At 38.5% G+C, this 22,184-nt stretch overlaps 1 protein-coding gene across 5 annotated transcripts in view; it reads left to right on the top strand.

Moving 5' to 3' along the window:
* Positions 1–385: 385 nt before the first annotated feature.
* The window catches only part of LOC114454910 (target of Nesh-SH3-like), a 64,699-nt gene continuing 42,900 nt past the window's right edge, over positions 386–22,184 (top strand). For all 5 annotated transcript variants that reach the window (XM_028435825.1, XM_028435826.1, XM_028435827.1 and 2 more), the window contains exons 1-4: positions 386–581; positions 19,229–19,408; positions 21,687–21,755; positions 21,836–21,968. In XM_028435825.1, the coding sequence (XP_028291626.1) occupies positions 485–581; positions 19,229–19,408; positions 21,687–21,755; positions 21,836–21,968 (479 nt within the window). In that variant the 5' untranslated portion in view covers positions 386–484. The remainder of the gene's footprint in view (positions 582–19,228; positions 19,409–21,686; positions 21,756–21,835; positions 21,969–22,184) is intronic.

Genomic DNA, 22,184 nt, shown 5'->3' on the forward strand with positions numbered 1-22,184 from the left:
AAAAAAAAACACACACACAAGCAATTCAGTCTAATCCAGCTTTAATAAGAAAGGAAAAGTCCTTTAAATAGCATGCTTAGTGGTACAAAAATAAATTCAACCTAATAAATCACTGAATCAAACACAATAAAATACATAAAAGAATAGAAACAAATAAATCAATCCACAAAATATGGAAAAACCAAAATCCTAAAACCCTGATCAAAGGAAAAACAGAGTGAGGAGGAGAAGTGCAGGGGAGGGAGGGGAGTCAGCAGAACCTGTTCCAAGGAAAAGTGAGCGATGGAGAGTTGCAGGAGCAGCAGGAAAGGGTGTGAGGGAGGGGGGTGTGACCGTGGGTGTCTCCTCCCTCCATCCTGGAGGTATAGAAGGTGCAAGAGCAGCCTGCTGCATCCAGACGTCTGCACTAGTCCTGAGATCAGCAGCTCAGAGAAGTAGTCCAGACGTTCCACTTTACTCATCGTTTCAGGTCTGCAGAGGAAAGATGCAGCAGCACTCAAACAGCCTCCTGCTTCTCCTGCTCCTGGTCTTAATCACTGGGATTGTTGTGTGCAGTCCGTCCACGCCTCGTCGGAGCAGAGGTCAGTGAGACACATGCATGCATCTGCACAGATGTGCTGCTGTGAGCTCAACATCTGTGCATCTGCTTCACTGATGGAATGCACTCATCAAAAAAGATTTTCTATTCAATTCAATTTTTTAATTACTTGCTGCTGGAATGATATGATAAGAATGAAACAGAGAACATACAATATTAAAAAAAAAATATATATCATTAGTTTGGAAAAGTTACTACATTCAGTGTTTTATTAAACACGGGTGAGAATTTGAAAGTTATTCTGTTTTTGTTTTGTATTTTTCTTATTTTTTATAAAATTATTTAAAATTTCAACCAATCGATTAACAATCAATGCATCACAGCTACAGAAATACAGAGAGATTGTTCAGAAACAAAGGGAATTGAGCAAAGTGTGGTTGTGTTTGTAATATATGATAAACAGTTGCTGCAGAAATCCTAAAATTCAAATATAAAAAAAGTAAGAAACATGCATGCATGTGCTTAAATGTGCGCAGGTTTAGATGAATGTGTCCAACTGCACTTAAATATTTATAGATGTGCAGAGAAGTGAAAAAAATTTGCATAAATGTGCTTAAATCTTTACAAATGAGCAGAGATGTGCATACATGTGTTCAGGTTTGGATGAATGTGCATACATGTGCATAAATGTGTATAAATGTGCAGAGAAGTGGATAAATGTGCTTAAATCGTTACAGCTGTGCAGAAGTGCATAAATGTGCACAGGTTTGGATAGATGTGCAAAATGTGCAAAAATGTGAATAAACTTGCAGAGATGTGCAAAATCTACTTAAATCTTCAGAAATGTGCATGAATATGCAGAAAAGTGAATACATGTCCATAACTCTGTTTAAATCCTCAGAGATGTCTGTAAATGTTAAAACATTTCTGCATGTAAAGATTTGCATTTCTGCACATCTTTATAGATGTGCAGAAATGTACATAGAGTGTGCAGAGAAGTGGACAAATGTCCATATATGTGCAGCTTAAGTCATCAGAGATGTCCATAAATGTGCAGAGGTTTGGATAGATGTTCAGAAATGTGCAAAAATGTACTTAAATCCTCAGAGATGTGCATTAATGTTGGAATAAATGAACTCAAATCTTTAGAGATGTGCATGAATGTGCACAGGTTTGGATAAATGTGCATACATGTGCAGATATGTGCATAAAGTTTGCAGAGAAGTGCATAAATGTGCTTAAATCGTTAGAGATGTCTATGAATGTGCACTGGTTTGGATGAATATGCATACATGTGCAGATATGTGCATAAAGTTTGCAGAGAAGTGCATAAATGTGCTTAAATCGTTAGAGATGTCTATGAATGTGCACAGGTTTGGATAAATATGCATACATGTGCAGATATGTGCATAAAGTTTGCAGAGAAGTGCATAAATGTGCTTAAATCGTTAGAGATGTCTATGAATGTGCACTGGTTTGGATGAATATGCAGAGATGGAGAGCAGGCACGTTTCCCTCTACTGTACTCCAGGTTATTATGAGCTATTATGTTGTTACTAACAGATGCTTCCAATATTAACATTTGGTTTGAATGAAGCTCCGCCTTTAGAAGACAAGGCCTTTGTGTGTGCGTGCATGTACGTGTGTGTGTGTGTGTGTGTGTGTGTGTGTGTGTGTGTGTGTGTGTGTGTGTGTGTGTGTGTGTGTGTGTGTGTGTGTGTGTGTGTGTGTGTGTGTGTGTGTGTGTGTGTGTTTGATTGCCTTTACCAATCATCAAACATCACGTGCTCATTCTTCTGGATGAAAAATGTCTGTCAGGAAAAATAATCACACGGCTGCACTTGACTAACCACAGACCCAAGAAGAAGAACCTCTGGTCTCACTAACGCCCCCTACATGAGGCACTGCCTGCATTTTCACTACAGTTTATTATTGATTAGCGTATTACTGAACAAATACACACGTGTATTATTTAACACAGGCAGATTATGGGAAGTGAGAGTGTGTAATAAAAGTGACGACATACAGGGAACACCTTGAAGAAGGTTTATTACAAAGTCTACGATGATTGTAGTTCTCTACAGCAATAAAAGGCCTCACAGCCTCCAGCAGATCCTGCATACACTCTATCAATGTCTGTGTGTGAGATGTTATGGCCTGTAGTTAGCGCTGAGCTCACCTTTAGAGAACTTTGTAGAAATCACGTGTTCAAAGGATCCAAACCAGAGATGAGCAATAAATTATCAACTTTCAAGTCAGCCTTTAAAAAAATGACCACAGCATAGAGTTTGTTATTTGTTATCATTTTGTATATTTTTCTCAAATTTTTGTTAGTTTTTGGGCCTGTACTATGAAGCTGGATTTCCTCTTATTGTGCTGGATTTATTCCATGTGTGCTGTACTACAGCGCTGGTTAACTTCTTACTGGGTAAATCATCATGGTAACATAAGCTGAACAGCTGACCTGGTCAGGAGTCAGTTAAGAGCTAGCATAAGATTAGATCCAGTTCAAAGCTCCGCCTCCTGAACAATCAGTTCTTTTGGAAACAACCTTCCCAGGGAATATTTAGAGAATCATGCAATCCTTTCATTTACCAATGAGACACATTTTTATCTGATGGGCTGACCTACATTAGTCAGCTAATAAAGCCCCTGTGCATCGGGCGCTTTCAGACCTATAAACAAATTCATTAATTTATTCATATACGCTGTTGGCTGTATAAAATACAAATATTATCCACCTTATGATGTAGGCTGAGCTGTATGAACACAGCATCAGAGCCACAGACTGCACCCAAAATGTGTCCGTTTATTCTCCATGAAATGAATATTGTATAATCTCACTAATTTACGCATTCACACTCATCAATTCCTTCCTTCCTACTTTTTCTGCAACAACATTGATGTTTTTGGTCTGAATTATGGATTTTAATTCTTCATATTTTTTAAGAATTGTTTCTCGTGGCAACGTAAGTTGCGCTGCACGTGTTTGTGATTGGTCAGACGCTGCCATCTCCGCCCCTTTTATGTGAGTACAGCTGCTCTGTGATGGAGAATGTTTAGTTAAGTGAAACTAAGGAGAGATATCCTGGATATATTTATCCAGCTTTGTAGTACAGGTCTTTGGAGTTAGCTACGTTTTCAGCCACAAACTTGGTGTAAAAAGTGGAATCTCAGGCTGATCTAAACGTCTCTCACATTGATGAGACAGGAGGACCATCTTGTGGACATAGATTGTCTTCAACAGATGCAACCAGCCTAAAAAATATTGATCAATTGAAATGTCGTACTAAGCTGTGGGTTTAGCAAGTATGTTTGCCACAAACTTGGTGTCATATTCCTCTGCTCTGATACTGTTAGGGCTTGGTTTAATCGCTGCCTGTGGTTCAGTCACACTTCTACCAGATGAGTTGAGCAGACAGTGAAACGGGTCACAGGCTTTTATTGGACGTATCTGTAGGTCTGCAGGTCAACGGTCAGTCCTCCAGACAACTTGATGAGGAACTTTTCCTGGAACAGACCGAGTGAGCAGTGTGAATTGGGTTTTACTGCTTTAATGTGTGGCCCTCGGGCTTGTTTTTCACCTTGGTTCTTTCCAAACACAAACGGGCTCTACTTAATTAAGTAATGCTCATCACAACAGCTGTTAGAAGATGAATCCCAGATGTGGACCAAACGTTGGGAAAGTTAGGGCTCTCCTGGAGCATCAGTACTCTGTCTCAGAGGTTTGACTTACTGGATCCATGGATGGATGGATGGATGGATGGATGAATGGATGGATGGATGACCAGAACTGGCTAAAACCCTGGTGTGCAGACAATTGGTCTTTCAAACTAATAAGTCGACTTGATCACAATGCCTCTCCCCTTTATACTTTGACCATTCCCAGCTAGTGATGCTACATGCTAATATGTAGTTTAAAAGAGTGTGAAACCCAACAATAAAAACATCCGCAAGTTATTTTTTTTTATTCTTAACAATATGTTAAGGTTTCATTTATTCAGACAAGTTTTTTCCGGGAAGTTTACTTTTATCTATTGACATGTTTCGACTGCCAGTCTTCCTCAGAGGGATCTGCTGATAGCTTTGATGTGTCCAATGCTTGGACACAGTTATGTCCATACCTTCCACGTAATGATTCCAGAAAATTCATGTTTTATTCTTTTTGAATAATATGTTAAGCTTTCATTTAATCAGTTTTTTTCCTGGGAAGTTTACTTTGATCTTCTGACATGTTTCGACTGTCAACTGCCAGTTTTCCTCAGAGGCGTCTGCTGATCGCTTTGACGTTTCCAATGACTGGACACGGTTTTGTCAATGATTAAAGTAAACTTCCTGAAAAAGTTGTCTGAATAAATGAAACAACATATTATTCAAAAAAGAAGACTCGCTTAACTTGCTGGAAGTCATAAACATAGCTGCGTCCAAGCATTGGACACATCAAAGCAGACGCATTTGAGGAAGATTGCAGTTGACAGTCGAAGTATGTCAGGAGTTCAAAGAAAAGTTCCTGAAAAAAAGTGGTCTGAATAAATAAAACCATAACATATTAATTCAAAAGGAAGACAAAAGTAACTTGCTGGAATCGCTACATGCTAAGCTAACCAAATACGTGGGATTAGAGTCTGGTATGGAGTTCCTTCAACATGTCAGAGGAAGACAACACAATTGCCACGTGCAATTTGTAGAATGCAAAGATTCCCAGAGAAAAGAAAACATCTTTACGTTTCCTTATTCCTCACCTGAGAAGACGCCAAGAAATTGAGGGCGTTTTGGAGGGAATATGAAGCAGCCACTGCACAGACGGAGGAGATGGTTTTAATTCCAGCTCTCCTCTTCACAGTGAAGCAGCTGCATGTTAAACGTTCCTTAATGGATGATCTGGGACTAGTTTTTATCTTTAGTCATTCCTTTTTTGCAGGAACAGATCTATTCGTTTTCTGTTGTCAACAAAGGAGAAGAATAGACATCTACTAAAGCTGTGTTGAAAAGAAAAGATAAAACATGAACTGTTTGTTTCACTTTCTGTGAGTGAGTTTGGTAAAAACATTATTTGGATTTGTTTTGGAATTCATCATCTGGAGGAAACTTTTCTTCTCTCATTTTTCATCGGATATCAGACGTTGAAGTTGATAAATATTGATTGTTGAATCAGTTGGAAAAAGTCCCTCATGGAGCATGGTTGGTTAAAGCTTCCTGCAGGACCACACATGTTCTTGTACCATCCTTGCATAACGCTGATAATCCACATTTTACAGACTAACTTTAATGATGTGTTTATGATATTCCCATCCTGCACTACAAGGACCTGTTTACCTTTAAGCTTGCCAGAGGAGGAAATATGACCATTAGTGTTAGCCAGAGCAAACATGTCATCCTATTCCGAGCAGATCAATTAGAGAGAAATACGAGTGGAGGAAAGGAGAGCAGATTACAGGACAAGAAAAAAACAATCTGAAGCAGATTAGGGAGATAAAAGCTGCACTCCATGACACATGTGGGACAATGAAGATGAAGTGAAGGAGGTGAAGAACAGGATGGAGCAGCACCGCGGGGGTAAAGAGGAAACAGCTGTTTTTAGGGCAAATATGACAGCTCGGAGGATTTACGGTGTGGGATAGGACAGGAGGTTAAAATATGTGAGTGGCATTCAGGGAATAACTGTGAGGGGCGAGGCCTCCGAGGGACGTTGGGATCAGGGAGGCTTGTGCAGGGTTACAGCAGGAGTTAAAATAAACTGATCACAGTTGGAAAACGACAGCTGAGGAGCTTTAAAAAGAGTATGAGATTGTGTCTGTGTCCAACAACACCTTCGTTACTCGCAGACAGAAATATAAAGACATACAATCAATGTCCATGGACGTGTTAACACTGAGATTATACTGTTACTGTTTATAGGGAGGGATTGATCGCTATTATCAGATGTTATCTGTAGCAGCGCTTCTAGCCCCGCCCACATCCTCTACCACAGAGTGGTCGACTGTCACTACAACCATTTATCACTGACTTTGTTCATTAGTTATTCATGGATTTATTCATTTTGTCTCTGAACCCTGTCTGAGTGTCAGTGTGGAATGGAGACACTGTCTGCTCCACTAGGACCATTGTCTCTGCTAGCTGCTACATGTTAGCATTGAGGTGCTAGCTGCTACATGTTAGCATTGAGGTGCTAGCTGCTACATGTTAACATTGAGGTGCTAGCTGCTACATGTTTAGCATTGAAGTGCTAAGTGATACATGTTTAACATTGAGGTGCTAGCTGCTACATGTTTAGCATTGAGGTGCTACCTGCTACAAGCTAGCATTAAGGTGCCAGCTGCTACATATTTAATATTGAGGTGCTAGCTGCTACATGTTTAGCATTGAGCTGTTAGATGCTACATGTTTAGCATTGAGGTGCTAGCTGCTACTTGTTTATCATTGAGGTGCTAGCTGCTACATGTTTAGCATTGAGGTGCTAACTGCTACATGTTAGCATTGAGGTGCTAACTGCTACATGTTAGCATTGAGGTGCTAGCTGCTACATATTTAGCATTGAGGTGCTAGCTGCTACATGTTTAGCATTGAGGTGCTAGCTACTACATGTTTGCATTGAGGTGCTATCTGCTACATGATTAGCATTGAGGTGCTAGCTGCTATATGTTTAGCATTGAGGTGCTAGTCTTGGCAGAAATGGGAGTAATGTAGCAAAAATATGGCAAGCAAAAGTGATGAAAATGTGTTAAAATATGGAAAGTTTCTGCCATATGGAAAGATCAGAGAGGCCTAAATGATACTGTGTGTGTGTCCCTCAAATAAATCTACTAATTGAATCCAAAAACACATAAAGTTACAACAAAAATACCAAAAATGCACAACATGACTCCAAAAACACATGGAATGACAGCAAAACCACAACAAAATGAAAAGAGAAACACAAAACATGACTCCAGAGATACGAAGTGACTTCAAAAACACATAAAATGAGGGAAACACACACACACACAAAACACACAGAACACAACAAAAAAACACAGATCCTCTGTTCTTTCAAACATGAATGCTTTCTCAGTTTGGTCGTGTAGATGATTTACAAGGGCTGTTGAAAGAATTTTAACTGACTCACAAAAGAAAAATCCTACTCTGGGGATATATCTGCTGTCTGAACAAAAAAAGATTTTAGTTCCATACTCGACATTTGACCCTGCTCCTCTAGCACCACTACATGCTAAGCTAACCAAACATGTGGGACAGAGTAAGAAAGAACATCATTCACCATCTGCATTACGTGGATCACAGTTTTCATCATCTTGAATTGACTCTGCAAATATAAATTCAACAAATTGCAGCTTTTCACAGAACAAATAAATAAAATAGGAGTTTGGACAAATGGGAGGCTTGTGATACACAGCCCACTTTTATGTTAAGTGTAGCAGAAAATACAAATCCTGACCGTTTTTTAAAGACAGAAGTTTCCAAAATACTTTGTAATAGTTTAATGACGGCTGTATAGAAATCACTTCAATCCTCTGAAGGAGTAAAACCTTCAGTCACAGATGTTTGGAGCTGAACTATACACTGATTTACCAGATGATTATGGTTTTCACTGGAATTTTCACTTCGAGCTAAATGGTCCCATGATGCTCTGCAGGCCTCGTGTTTGACGCCCCTTAATTCCCACTTGGACACCGAGAAACTTCGAAAAACTCTGTAAAGTAGGAATTCTTTTGCAAAGTCGACTGAGTTTATGGCTAAACCCTTTTTGGAAAGAGAAGATGCTGTAATTGCAGCAGAGGCCAACTTTTCACAAAGACCAAAACAGCTTTTTGCTTAAGCTGGATTTCCAAATAAAAACAGGAATTATTCAGAGCATTTGTCATTAAAGATTTAAAAGGAGAGCTGATCAATTTTGGTGATGGAATCATTTCTTTCATTTCATTCCAACGATGTTCAAGTTATATTTTTTATCACTGTTGAAAGATGAAGAAGATGTTATGTCATAAAAAATACAATATGTTTGGTTAACTCTAAGAAGTCTATCTTTTATTTTGTGTATTTTTGTTGTTTTCTGGATTTTTCAGTATTTTTGTATGTTTTTGCTCCATTTTTTTTGTCACTTTTTGTTGTTGTTTTGTGTGTTTTTGTATAGTGTTTTTTTAATCATTTTTTTTGTGTATTTTCGTGTCATTTTGTGAATTGTTAATATAATTTTGGGATTATTTTGTCAACTTTTTCTTTTCTTTTCATGTTTGTCTTTTTGTCTTGTGTATTTTTGGAATCATCTTGTGTGTATTTGCTTTCTTCTGTTATTTTGTTCATTTTTAACATGTTTTGGAGTTATTGTGTCCATTTTTGTTGCTGTTTTGTGTAATTTTGGAGTCATTTTCTGCATTTACTTTGGGGGCCAAACAAAATTCAACTGAAGTTGCCCATGTCGGCCCAATAGATAAAGAGGACTTAAAAAAAAAAAGAAAAGAAAAAAAATCAGTAAAAAATCTTCATTTTTTTATTTATTTGGGGTTCACTTTTTTTAATAACATTTATTTATAGAGTTAGTCTAATTGGAATTGTTAACATGTTCACCCTCACTTACAGTATGTGTTAAAACTAGCACCAGTGTAGAACGTACAGACCACTGCTCTGATCTAAACTGTGAAGTCTTCAGTGTTCTACTGGGACCAAATGATCTCTGTAGGGCTTTGATATACGGTGCCACTTAAAACACTTCAGTCCCAAAAAACAGTTTGAATCCAGAAAAAAGAGGGGGGCTTGTTTTTATCACATATTTCAGAAAGAAAAACAACTTTTACAGCTTCACTTCAGCAAAAGTGCCACATTTCAACAATAAAAAACAGATTCAAAGAGGAGAACGTCTGCATCCAGAGTTTGGGGTTAAAGGAAAGTATAAAGGACAAACGACGATCACAGAAGAAGAAAACCAACGGGAACCGCAGTTTGAAAACACATTTTTGTTCAGCCAGCTACATGCTAAGCTACCCAAAACACATGGGACTCATGTTCTGTGTTCTCCATGTCAACATAACATACTACTCATACTAAGTCAAAGTTAGTATTTAGTGCGTTCGCATTAGATAGTATGAAAAAGATTGAGTATGTCAGAACTTTCAAAGGTGAAGAATCAACAGAGATATTTAGCCTCAGTGTGATTCAGGTTTTAGTCCTTGTAAGTTCCAAATACATCCTGGGAAATTTGGAAGTATGGGAAACCTCATCAGAGTGATGAATCCTGGTTTTCACTGTTCAGGGCAGATGGCAGACAGCGTGTGTGGCGTCGTGTGGGTGAGCGGTTTGCTGGTGTCAACGTTGTGGATGGGGTTATGGTATGGGCAACGAACACTGGTGTATTTTAATGATGGCATTTTGAATGCACAGAGATGCCGTACCATTGATCCGCAACCATCACCTCATGTTGCAGCATGATAATGCACGGCCCCATGTTGCAAGGAAGCTGAAAACATCCCAGTTGTTGAATGGCCAGCGTACTCACGGGACATGTCACCCATTGAGCATGTTTGGGATGCTCTGGATTGGCGTATATGACAGCGTGTTCCACTTCCTGCCAATATCCAGCAACTTCTTGCAGCCATTGAAGAGGAATGGACCAACATTCCACAATCAACAACCTGATCAACTCTATGACAAGGAGATGTGTTGAACTGTGGGAGGCAAATGGTGGTCACACCAGATACTGACTGATTTTCTGCACATTCTCAGAGTGGTCTTTTATTGTGGCCACCCTGAAGCACACCTGTGCAATAATCATGCTGTCTAATCACACCTGTGAGGTGGATGGATTATCTCTGCAAAGGAGAAGTGCTCACTAACACACATTTAGAAACATTTGTGAACAATATTTGAGAGAAAATTTTGATACAAAATGTTTTAGATCTTTGAGTTAAAGCATTTGTATTTTTGTTCACTGTACATGCAGCATTTCACATGCATACTGCCACCTACAGGTATGGAAGAGTATTTACACAGCAGCAACTGATTAAAACTCCACAGTTTTGCACAGCTTTGTATTTGTGTATCTTTATTTTAATTGGAGCTTGAATTTTGATTGTCATTGTGTAAACATACTGATGTTACTTCTAATCTATTGGCCAGTAAATCCTGCACATTTCATTTTTCCACTCTCTGTTATTTGGAGATTGGTTTTGTATCTTTATTCATTATTTATCCTAATGAGTGGAACTGTCTGATTTAATTGCCCTTTTGGGATAAACTAAAGTTTATCTTTTCTATTGAAAGAAAACCATAAACATGTTATTTTGAGAACCAAGTCAGAATATTTTAGGTTTCTGCTCAGTTTTGTACTTCAGGGACTCACATTAGCCAGAAAAGCATCAGTCGGGTTTAATTTGATGATTCATTGCACTCATGGGTGTTGTTTGAGTTGATTGAGTTGATGTTTAATAAATATTGGATTTATGGATTTGATCCCCCTGCGTTCATGGATGAGACAATTTGGAGCCAGGATGTAAATTTCTCTGTTGTTTTTCACCAAACTGCTGACTTTTGCTTTGTGTGCGTCCTTTGGCTGATGACACCATGGTGAAACATTCCCTTAAACACGCCAGGACTTTTAATAAAGGCTTTTATTGAGTGGCCTTAAGTACTGCAGCGTCCTTCAACTAAGAACGACGTTGGACCAAACCATTGTCCTGCCGATGGAGGGGGGAGGGGACAATACTTTTAAAATGCAAAATGTGTATCATTGTGTCAGTTGTGCCAACAACTTTTTTGTTTTTGTTTTAAGCTTTGGAGAAACAGAGATTGTCTCCTTTTATTTGCGTGATCATATCCAGGAGCTGGTTTTACAGCGTTGGTGGAAACGTTTTCTCCCAGTTCTCCTTTTGGAAACTCTATGAATCTCCAGTAAAGCTGAGGACTACAATTTACTGGAGGTACTAACAGGCCTTTAAAATCTAATGGGAGTTTGGTCATTAAAGGCCGGTACTTCAGAACAGAGAAGAATTCTGCAGCCTATAGCAAGTTGTTTGTTTGTCTGTGTTGTCCTTCGATGGACTGGCACCCTGTCCAGGGTGTACCCCTGGAACCAGCATAGGCATCAGTTTGGGGGGAAGGGTGGAGATTGTGTCACTCCTGCCAATGCATTGATGAGAAGCTGCGTTACTTGATGGTGCAAGGTTTCCACCTGAGCGTGCTCTACATCGGATACAGCAGAAATCCAGAAAATCAATCAACATTTCCATGAAATTTACCATATATAGATATACGTTTTGGAATATAGATCGTCAGTCTTGCAGCAAATAATTGAATCTACATTTTCAGTGCTTATCCTACCAGGAGGTAGGATAAGCTGAGCACTGAGAGAACCAGCCATACACATCACTCTGCTTGTGTATTGGTTGAGGTTACAAGGGGCAGGGTCAGTTAGCATATGTGCGAAACATTTAAGTTCAACATTTAGATTTAGATTTAGGTTTAATATTTAGATATGATATTTAACATTTAGATTTAGATATAATATTAAGCATTTAGATATGATATTTAACATAACTATATTTTTCTATATTTATTATATAATTTTATTAAATATTATATATTTATTTACAATTTATATATATATATATATATATATATATATTGTGTTAAATGTAGGAAAATGTGCTAAATATGAGAAAAGTGAGATAAAATAATGAAAATGCTACAATTTTTACACTAAATTTTTACACTTGGCACCCCATACACTTTTGTGTGTTTGATTTTTGATCGATCTACTAAAGCATTGATAGAAACTAATATAATAAAGACTAACTAGACATTGCAAATACATTTTCATTAATTAGTTTTTTAAGTCAAAATTTGTTGCAGAAATCATTCTTTTTTTCCCCCCAACATTTATGTCAAAATTATTAATTGTTGAAAAATTCTTGCATCAGAACCTGGAACTGATTAAAACAGTTGAACATTTCGATGTTTTAAACTAAATTTTCCACCACAAATTTATCCCATTTTGAGTTTGACATCCAAAGGAGAATGCTTTCCAAAATCTGAGTAAATATTCACCATTTAAGGATGTTTATGGATTACATTTTCCTCGTTATCGCTCCAGATCAGGATGACTTCACAGCTGGAATGTTGACCGTTGACTGCTTTGCTGGCACAGCGTTTATTTATTGAATGTGTTGCACAGGGAGACAACGTTTTCCTGATAAATTCACAGTTTCATGTAACCACTGACAGTCTGTAACTGACCTTTGAGGAGATGATTCCACGTTGTGTTGACGTCTGTGTGTGAAACTGCGTGAACAGAAGGGTTGTGGGCACGGTGCTGAAATGTGATGGATGGATTATTAGCATGTGTTGGTCATGACGACACAGAGGGTTTCAGGGTCAGACATTCATCAACAAACGTCATGCATAACACAAAGCAGATATCAGAGGAAGGAACAGAAACTGCTTTTTAGTGTTTTGGGTGTGCAGTTCAAGGTTTCTGTGTCCAAACTGACTGAAGAAGAACATCCATAACTGCTAACCTTCTTCTGCAGCGTTCTCCTAACCTCAACCACCATCTCAGCCTCAGGTACTCACTCTTTCACCTCCTGCTGGATGTTGAATTACACTAAATTACCTTTTCTGTACCATTGTCCTAAAGCATAGCTTAAAGAGTAACTAACTAAACCCCAAAACCATTTTTTTCAGCTGAAAATAAATATATTTGTTTTTTTAAGTAATGCTGTTGGTTGATCCTGGTCCAACTCTCAATATTTCAGCGAAAGTATTTCAATTTGGCATATTTTGGTGTAAAATTTAAGAGTGACTGCCCTCTATGGGTTGAAACCAAGCTATTACTATGTTAATTTGGAATTGGCTGAGAACGAGATACTGTGATGTTTTGGGACCATCTTGTCACAAACAAGCACTGCTAGCCCCGCCCCTTTTATAAAAACTAGGACCTGTGGGCTCTGCAATCTGTGGTGAGTAGGTTGGATTGAGAAAATTGTGAGTATTGAGTAACTAGTTAGCATAGCATAGCATAGATTGTTCTTTAGATATTTTATAGTAGAGACTGGGCGTGTCTTAAGTGCTCCAGGAGCCCCGCCCATAATCAAGGCGTTTGTTTTTTTGCTCCCCCCTAGTGGCAGGTCAATAAAAACCCAGGGGTTTAGTTGCACTTTCACCATTTGGAGACAAGGAACACTTTACAAACAATAACAACTACTCTCTAAAGAAATGTCTAAAGATGGTCTTAAAAAAAACCCTGGGAAACATGCACGAAGGTTTATTAGCAAAATGAACAGTTAATCAATTTAAATTCTGGTCTTCGTTATTTCAATGTAGTTTATGTTTTTATATTCATTATGCAACCCAGTGACTGGAACGATCAAACTAAAGTCCAACCAATAAATGTCATATATCAGTGTTTGCAGGATCTTCACTGGAAAATTCCTTTTGATTTTGTGACCAATTTTTTGTGTAATTTAGGGGAATTTCTTTGAATTGTTTGTGGGAAATTGCAGGATTTTTGAAAAATGGAGCGTTCTTTGACAATTTGCCATTAAAAATGACTGCAGTCATTGTTGTCCTACTATGATAATGAATATCATCCTCAAAAATTGTAAGGTTTCATTGATTTTGTGAAATTGGAGGGACAAAGATATCTACAACTGGATAATCTGGTAATTACCTCTGTCATTTTCACTTTCTTCTGTGGGCCACATTGGATGCTCTGAAGGACCAGATTTGGCCCCTGGGCCTTGATTTTAACACATGCGTTAGACTGGAAGGAACATTTTGGCTTTGATGTCACTTAAAACTGCTGACAACGATAATTTTTTACTAGATAAAGACATAATGCTGCTCGAAAGTCTGTTTTTATCTCCACTGTAAACACCTGGTTTATTGACATTGTTGGAAAAGTTTGGTGCATTGCATTGTGGGATGTGGAGTCCTGTAGACGGATGCATAGAAGTGTTTTTACTTCATTGTTAACTGGTTGTCTATAGTGAACATCAAAACAAACTTTTGAGCAGCTTTTCAACCTCTTGTCTGTCAGTAATGTGTCGTCTATTTATTGATCGATCAGGCTTAAAATACATCTTTATCTGTTGAATAATGATCGTTCAGCAGCTTTCATTTGGATATGTTTTGTGCTGATTGTGCGTGATCAATGTAATAATCATGTAATGTTTGAGTGGTGGTGTTTTGTTCCTGCACAGCCAACAGCGGACAGTTTGATTACATCTCCTCACTTTGTGTGGATTCCTTCTCTGGAAAGGCTGATAAGCCCTGGCAGCAGTGCTGCTGTCACGGGGGATGAGGCTCTGTTTGCTCATTCTGCACATTTTCCACAAGTTCTCCTCCTGATCTCTGTGTTTTTATCCCAAACATCAACGGGGGAAGAAAAACAAACGCAGCTGTGATGGGATAGCAACAAGGATGGTTTCTAAAACCAGGGCTTCCCTCTCTTTCACGGTGCAGCGTTTGGTGCTAAATATGGTCTCACGTCTCAGGCCTGGGACACTTTTGGCTGCTGTGCTTTCATTGGCTAGTCTGTAGTGAAGCCCAGGACTTTGCACTTAATGTTACTTTGACTCATAAAAGCTTTCAACCCTTTACACAGACCATCATCACTGCTGACATGTGAGGAAGACAATGAATATTCCTTCATCTAACACATGTCATTAGGGAGTGGATAAGGCAGCACATTCATTTGTTGTCCATTACACCAAAGGTTCAGAAATTGAGACTCCTTTTCAGTAGATTGGGATTATTTGATTTTTTAAATCTATTTTATAGCTTTTTTTCTGTTTTTACCAATCAATGATTTTGTGAGAATTAATGTATTTATTTAACATCTTGTTGATGATTACTGGTTTTTTTAATCATTATTTTTATATATACTTTTATTCTTTGTTCATCTTAAATTCACTTACTACTACTGAAATCTCCATTTATTTTAGTCTCGTGCACTGACATCACTGCATCCTGTTTCTTTTCCACGTTTCTTGTGCATATAGCCCATAGGTACAAATAATGTATCCTAAACTTTGACACATGCTTTTAATTTGAAGTTTTGTTTTGTTTATATCCGATCTTTCATTTTCACTTCTAGCTCTAAGCTGTCTGTGTTGTAAATGCCATACTAACGTACTATTCATACTAAGTCTGAAGTATGTAGTGCATTCACATTAGATAGTATGAAAAGATTGAGTATGTGAGATACACGGATGTATACTATATAAGGACATTTTTTAAGTATGCACGGTGGGCACACTAGTCATACTCAACCGTATTATGATGCATTGCGAGCAGAATATAAAATGGTCCTGGGACCGGCTTCAAGCTAAAAGTCAAATATCCACTTTTCAAAACAAAAGCATCTCTCCTTGTCTTCCATTAGTTTTTTAATGCTTTTGTAAATAGGGCTCTTGTTTTGAAGTTAACCAGAAGTTTTGTTAGTAGTCAATGGAGGGTCTCTGAAAATCTGTGAAATGTCAGCATGAAATGTGTTTCTGTGAGTTTTATTGATCAAATGAGCACATGTTGATATTCTACTTGGTCACTTTCTCACTTCAAATGTTTTCAGAACTTTCAAAGATGGAGAATCAACGGAGATATTTAGCTTCAGTGTGATTCAGGTTTTTGTCGTTGTAGGTTCCAAATGCATCTTGGGAAACTTGGAAGTATACTTCAGTGGGAACGCTCATCATCCTAATCATACTTATAGTAAACAGTAGAGTCTGCTAAGTAGACAATATATACTCATTGAGTTTGTAGTGTGTAGTACAGAGTGTGCCATTTCGGACACAGTCAGTGTTCCTTCTTGCCGGGTTTGTGAGGGTGTGAGTTACAGTAGATAGGCTGTGACTTTCTCTTCCAGTTATGGTAACCTTTGCTTTTGTTAACCATGTTGTTGTTGGTGTGTTATGTTATCAGTCTTATTATCTGTGTCTCCTAGATGTGGGCTCCTGTCTGTGTGTGTGACTAGATTGACCTGGCTTTCTGTGGTCTCTCACAGGTGAAATTACTTAAGTAGGTAAAGGAAAAAAACATTATATGCCGACATGGATCAGTGAGGAGGATTACTTATGTGAAGATCCCTGTAAATACTTAACATTTCTGTTGAAAATCATGTCAACGCTGCACGATTGGAGTCGCAGCGAATCAAAATCTCTTTTTTAACTGATGGGTTTTCCTGTCAGTTTGGAGCTTTGAAGTGATCCTCCACTGTTTTTACAAATGTTGCCAAAAACCTTTGAAATGTACTTATTAGAAGATCAAGGCCTAAAAACACATTATTTTGCTCCAAATTTGTTTTATTTACTTTTAATATAGGACAATTTTACAGTTTTAGAGCCTGTGTTCCTCCATCTTAAAATCACGTGATTGATGATGTCACATGGTATGGAGCACTGATAATGGAGTCTAGCTTTGGCCTCTTAATCATACTCGCTTGGTCGATGATCCGGGAAAGTTTGGACTTGTTCTCGTTCTTGTCAGAGGTGGAGCTGTACCAGGATGAGATGTTGAAAGTGAGAATTGATTCAATGAGTTCAATGCTCTGGTATTGCTTCACAGAAACGCTTGTTTCTTTCTCACTGTTTCCCATCAGATTGGTGCAATTTTGTTGAGTGTGGATTTTACTTGAATGTGTTGGAGCTCCAAGTCGAGCCAATATTTCAGAAAAAAAAACAATCAGAACTCAATCTTTTCTCACTTCCAGCTGATTACCACCCACACTGTGGTGCCGGCCCTCGTCTAACATCAGTCCCCAGACAGTGATGTGATGTCTGTCTGTGTGTGTGTGTGTGTGTGTGTGTGTGTGTGTGTGTGTGTGTGTGTGTGTGTGTGCGTGCGTGCGTGCGTGCGTGCGTGCGTGCGTGCGTGCGTGCGTGCGTGTGTGTGTGTGTGTGTCCTCACACCATTTTCCTATCAAGTCAACACTAGCCTGACCTAATATTTTAATAACAAGTGTTCACAGACTTTGATTCACTACTTCTTCGTCTTTTGAAGGTGAGATTTGCAAAGCCTCAAAGTTCTGGACCCTTGAAGTTTGCGCTCCCCCAGAACATGAACACTTTTATGAGAATATTCTCTCTGTGTGCAGTAAAGTCAAAACTAATCGTTTACTCCCAGCTTGGGTGTGAGGAGATGGAAAGTAGGAGGATGGAAAGGTTTCAACCCATTTATCCAACTCACAGAGCTTATCAGACATGCTGCAATGTGTAAACATGTTCAACATGTATTAGGAACCTGGAGGAAGGACCGTTGGAAAACCTTCTTTAGAATCCTGATTAGTAGCCGTCTGCATTGCCAGATACAGATGATAATTGTGCCCAAGAAACCATCAAAAATCCACTAAAATGAAATCCAACCCACTCCCTTCAGACATAATACATCCAACCTGGCAACACAGCTGTTAAAACATGATGTAGATGAACAGTTAAGGAGCATTCTTTCTTTATTTGAGTTTAAACATTGACAGACAAAAACAAAGAGACGGCAACTCTTTCAAAGCACAACTTGCAAAAATCTCAAATCCTTGCATATATTAAAGGTCCAGTATTCTGCTATTTTTCACCCATCTCCATTTGTTCTAAGAACCCCAACAACATAGTATTTGAGGTTTATCTTCCCAAACTCACCTATTTTCTGGAGTTTTAGCCCTCTGAAGCTGCCCATGAGTGGGCAAGTCTGTGGACGCTAACTTTATGTAACGCTCTTGTAGAGGGTGATCACCCTAGCAATTTTCTTTTGCTATTCACATACTCTTGTTATTATTTTCGGCCAAAAAAAACTGCACATTACAGTAAAACACATGGCTATTTAAGCGGCTATTGTTATTGTGAGTCCGACAAACGCTGCTCCATGGTGTGTGTTTATCACAGCAGCAGCGAAGTCTGTCATCTGTTTCAAACACCAGAGCTGCTAAGTCACTTTCTTGTCATCATCACCTATTCTGACCACAGAAATAGTCAATTTAAGACAATAGTCCACTGTTTAGTTCAACCGCTGCATCACATTGGGTCACAAACACGTCAGATCATGTCAAAATCGATACTAGGCGATTTAACGGTTACTAAAAGTGGAACTGATTGTGAGCGCTCACACTGAGCTTCAGATTATATACATACTGGATTATCTATATGCTGAACGTAAATATATTATCTGTGGATAAAGGGACTAGTGCAGGGGTCCCCAATCCTGGTCCTCAAGGGTCCCTATCCAGCATGTTTTAGATGTTTCCCCCTTCCAACACACCTGATTGAAATGACCAGGATCGTTATCAGGCTTCTGCAGAGCTTGATGATGAGTTAATCATTTGAATCAGGTGTGTTGGAAGAGGGAAACATCTAAAACATGCTGGTTAGTGGCTCTTGAGGACCAGGATTGGCCAACCCTGGACTAGTGATTAAGGGAGCAGGCTTGTAGTTTTAGACTCACTGGTTCTAATCCAGCCTGAGACCAAGACAATACCTTCAAAATCTGGCCTCCAGACCAAGACTGGTCTTAAGTACTTCAACACTATTTTTTTACACAAATGTAAAAAGTAAAAGTTTATGGTCTTAATGAATAAATACTCAAGCAAAGTGCCGAAACCTGAAAAATCTATAGAACAAGTAACGAAGTCTTTGTTTCTTCTTCTGTTACAAATCAAATATCTTTGCTCTTTCTCCACCTCTGCTGATTGGTTAGAATAACGTTCCTCTCTTTCCACAGTGAGACGTCAGAACATGAAGGTCCGCATCACGGCCACTGAAGACACCATCGTGATGAAGTTTCTGCGTCCTCACCCCAACACCAAACTGGAAGGTTACGTGCTGGGCTACGGCAGCAGCATATTCTCCAAGCAGTTCATCCCTCTGCCGGAAAAAGGACAGCCCTACATGTCCGAGATGGGTGAGTAAACATCAGCGCTGATTTGTGTGGAAATCTGGTTTTAGGTTCATGTGAAATGATATGACACATTTCTTCATGCTGAAACAAAACAAATGCTGAACCCCTCCATTGTGGTTTGCATGATGTAAGTGTTGTTTAATTCCTCAGAGACCAAACACTGATTGGTTTATTGCATCAGATTGTATCAAGTGAGATGTTATTGTCCTCAATGAATCCCAGATTCTTTGTTCGTTTTTCAGTAGTTTTATGTCTTTCTACACTGTTATCTGAGTCGGTTAACCCAATCACCAATTAAACATGTCACAAATATCTACAAACTTTGCTACACACCCCTCACTCGCACAAGCTGTTTTTTTTTTCACTCTTTGTGGTTGTTGTTTTTTACCGTGACGCTAATGTTAATTTATCACCTTCACACTACATTTCCTCTTTGGCAAAGGAAATACATGACGTTGTGTAAATCGCATTCTTAATTTTAGATTTAAAAAGTTGTGACTTATACACCAGGGATTACGGTGTTTTTTCTTCTCACTCCTGTTTCCACACAGGTGTTCACAATTGTCCCGATTACCCTCTTTGGACTACTTAAAACAGGAGTTTCAAACATCTGGCACTCATTCATTTGTTATGCAGGAAATCTGCTCTTTGTCATAAATGATTTTTAAAAAGTCAAATATCCAGTAATTTCATTGTCTTTTAAACAAAGCAACAAATGTAATGTTATGTTTATGCACAAAAGTGAGGTACAGCTGCAATATATTCATAATAGTTCATTTTTTATATCTAAACACTAAACTATTGCTTCCTAAAAATACATGTGGAACACGGCAGGAATGAATAATAGATTTATACTTTAATCTATACACATGCACATACATTAATGTGCGGTTTTCTGTTGAATGATTGCATTCATTCATTCATTCATTGGTCTTTATAAAGCATTCTGAAGAAGATATTGGAGTGAAGTCAAAGAACACAAGTGACAGGTATAGCAGGTATATTGATTTTAAATACAACAGGTAATGTAAATCTTATTTGTCTTATTTATATATAATAACAATACTAATATTAATACTTAATAAACTGTTATGTCATAGATATTGGAGTTTTTTACTACATAATTTCTTTTCTTTTTTATGTAATTTTTCTATTTTTATGTATGGTAATAAGAGTTAATAACACAAGTTTGGGAAGAAAAAGTTTCTAAAATGGACTTTATTTGTATTCTTTACATCATTTGTGCTGACTGCCCTTCTTTTTTCTTGAATGTTGTTTTGCACCTGTGGTCAGAAACCAGTGTTGTCAGTCAGCACAGGCAGTTTCAGGGCATTAACTTTAAGGTCCAGTATTATGCTATTTTTCACCAATTCTTGAAATAACCCCAAGAACACAGTATTTGAGGTTTATTTTCCCAAACTCACCTGTTTTCTGGAGTTTTAGTCCTCTGAAAAGTCACTGTCAGAGCACTCCTAAAAACAGGTTGTTTTTTGGGCCTTCATGCATATGCATGAGTGGGCGTAAACACGCATGCTGCTGCAGTGCTGTTTCAGCGTGTGTGTTTATCACAGCAGCAGCAGCAGCAGTAAATCGTTCACAGTCTTTCTTCTCCTCCTCACCTCACAGGACTCAATTTAAGACGATAGTCCATTATTTTGTCCAACCACTGTGTCGCATTGGGTCACAAACACGTCAGATCACCCCATAAAGGCGATACAAAAGGCACTATTCAGTTTATCCATATACTGGATTATTTATATACTGAACACAAAGATATTAATTGTGATATGAACTGTAATATCAACCTGTTGGTTTTATCTGTGAGGTAGTTTGAGAGGGAGGAGCTCACATTCTTATATAGGGTAGGAGGAGCCAGGATTGTCAGGAGGAGGAGTTTCTGTGCTCTGACGTCATAACACGAGAAAGTGCCAACTGTCCCATTTGGAGCTGACTTTTTACAAAATGTGGAATAACAAGGGAGGGAGGAAACAGAACCTTTTCAACTTTGACCCTCTGAATGAGGTTAAAGGGATACTGTATCACTGTAGCAAAGCCATTGTAAACAATTTTTTTTATAATACTGCCCCTTTAAGATTGGCTTGAACTTTGAATGCTTGTCGTTGTTCTGTCTAGTTCTTATTAGTCATTAGTTTGATTCCCTAAATAATTCTCATTTCTGCTCCTTATTCACTGTACTTTGATCTGTATTCCAATGACACCTCAACAACTCTGACCCCAATGGACAAGTATGACATTTTCCACATTATTCTTGTGTTTTCAGACGCAGAACCCAAGTATTTAGTGGCCGTTCAGCCCATCCCAACCAACAAGCTGAAGAAACACTGCACAGGTACAGTATGTTCTCCTACAGCTGTTGTGATGTGGAAGCAGAGGAAAGCATGTGCACGTGTGATGCTTGTGTGTCTGCAGGAAAAGTTCAGCTGGAGAAGCCGTTGCATTTGGTCATTGGCTCAGTGTCGCCCACCTCAGTTCTCCTGTCCTGGGGGACGCTGCTGAAAACGCCATACGACGTAAACGTCATGAACGAGTGCATCGAGGACGGGTGAGTGCAAATATTTCACAACATGGTGGACTGGAGGCGAACAATGTTTGGGATTAGTGAGATTAAAAGGTTTTCTACCAATTCAGAAAATCAGGATTTCATAGAAAAATGAATCCAAAAACCCCAAATCTGCACCATAAAGCAGTTATAGTGAAAAACATACCACTTGTTTTTGATATTAGTACTTGAATTACACTTACCGGTACTTACCATTTA

The sequence above is a fragment of the Gouania willdenowi genome, chromosome 21 (assembly GCF_900634775.1).
Source record: "Gouania willdenowi chromosome 21, fGouWil2.1, whole genome shotgun sequence".
NCBI classification, from domain to species: Eukaryota; Metazoa; Chordata; class Actinopteri; order Blenniiformes; family Gobiesocidae; genus Gouania; species Gouania willdenowi.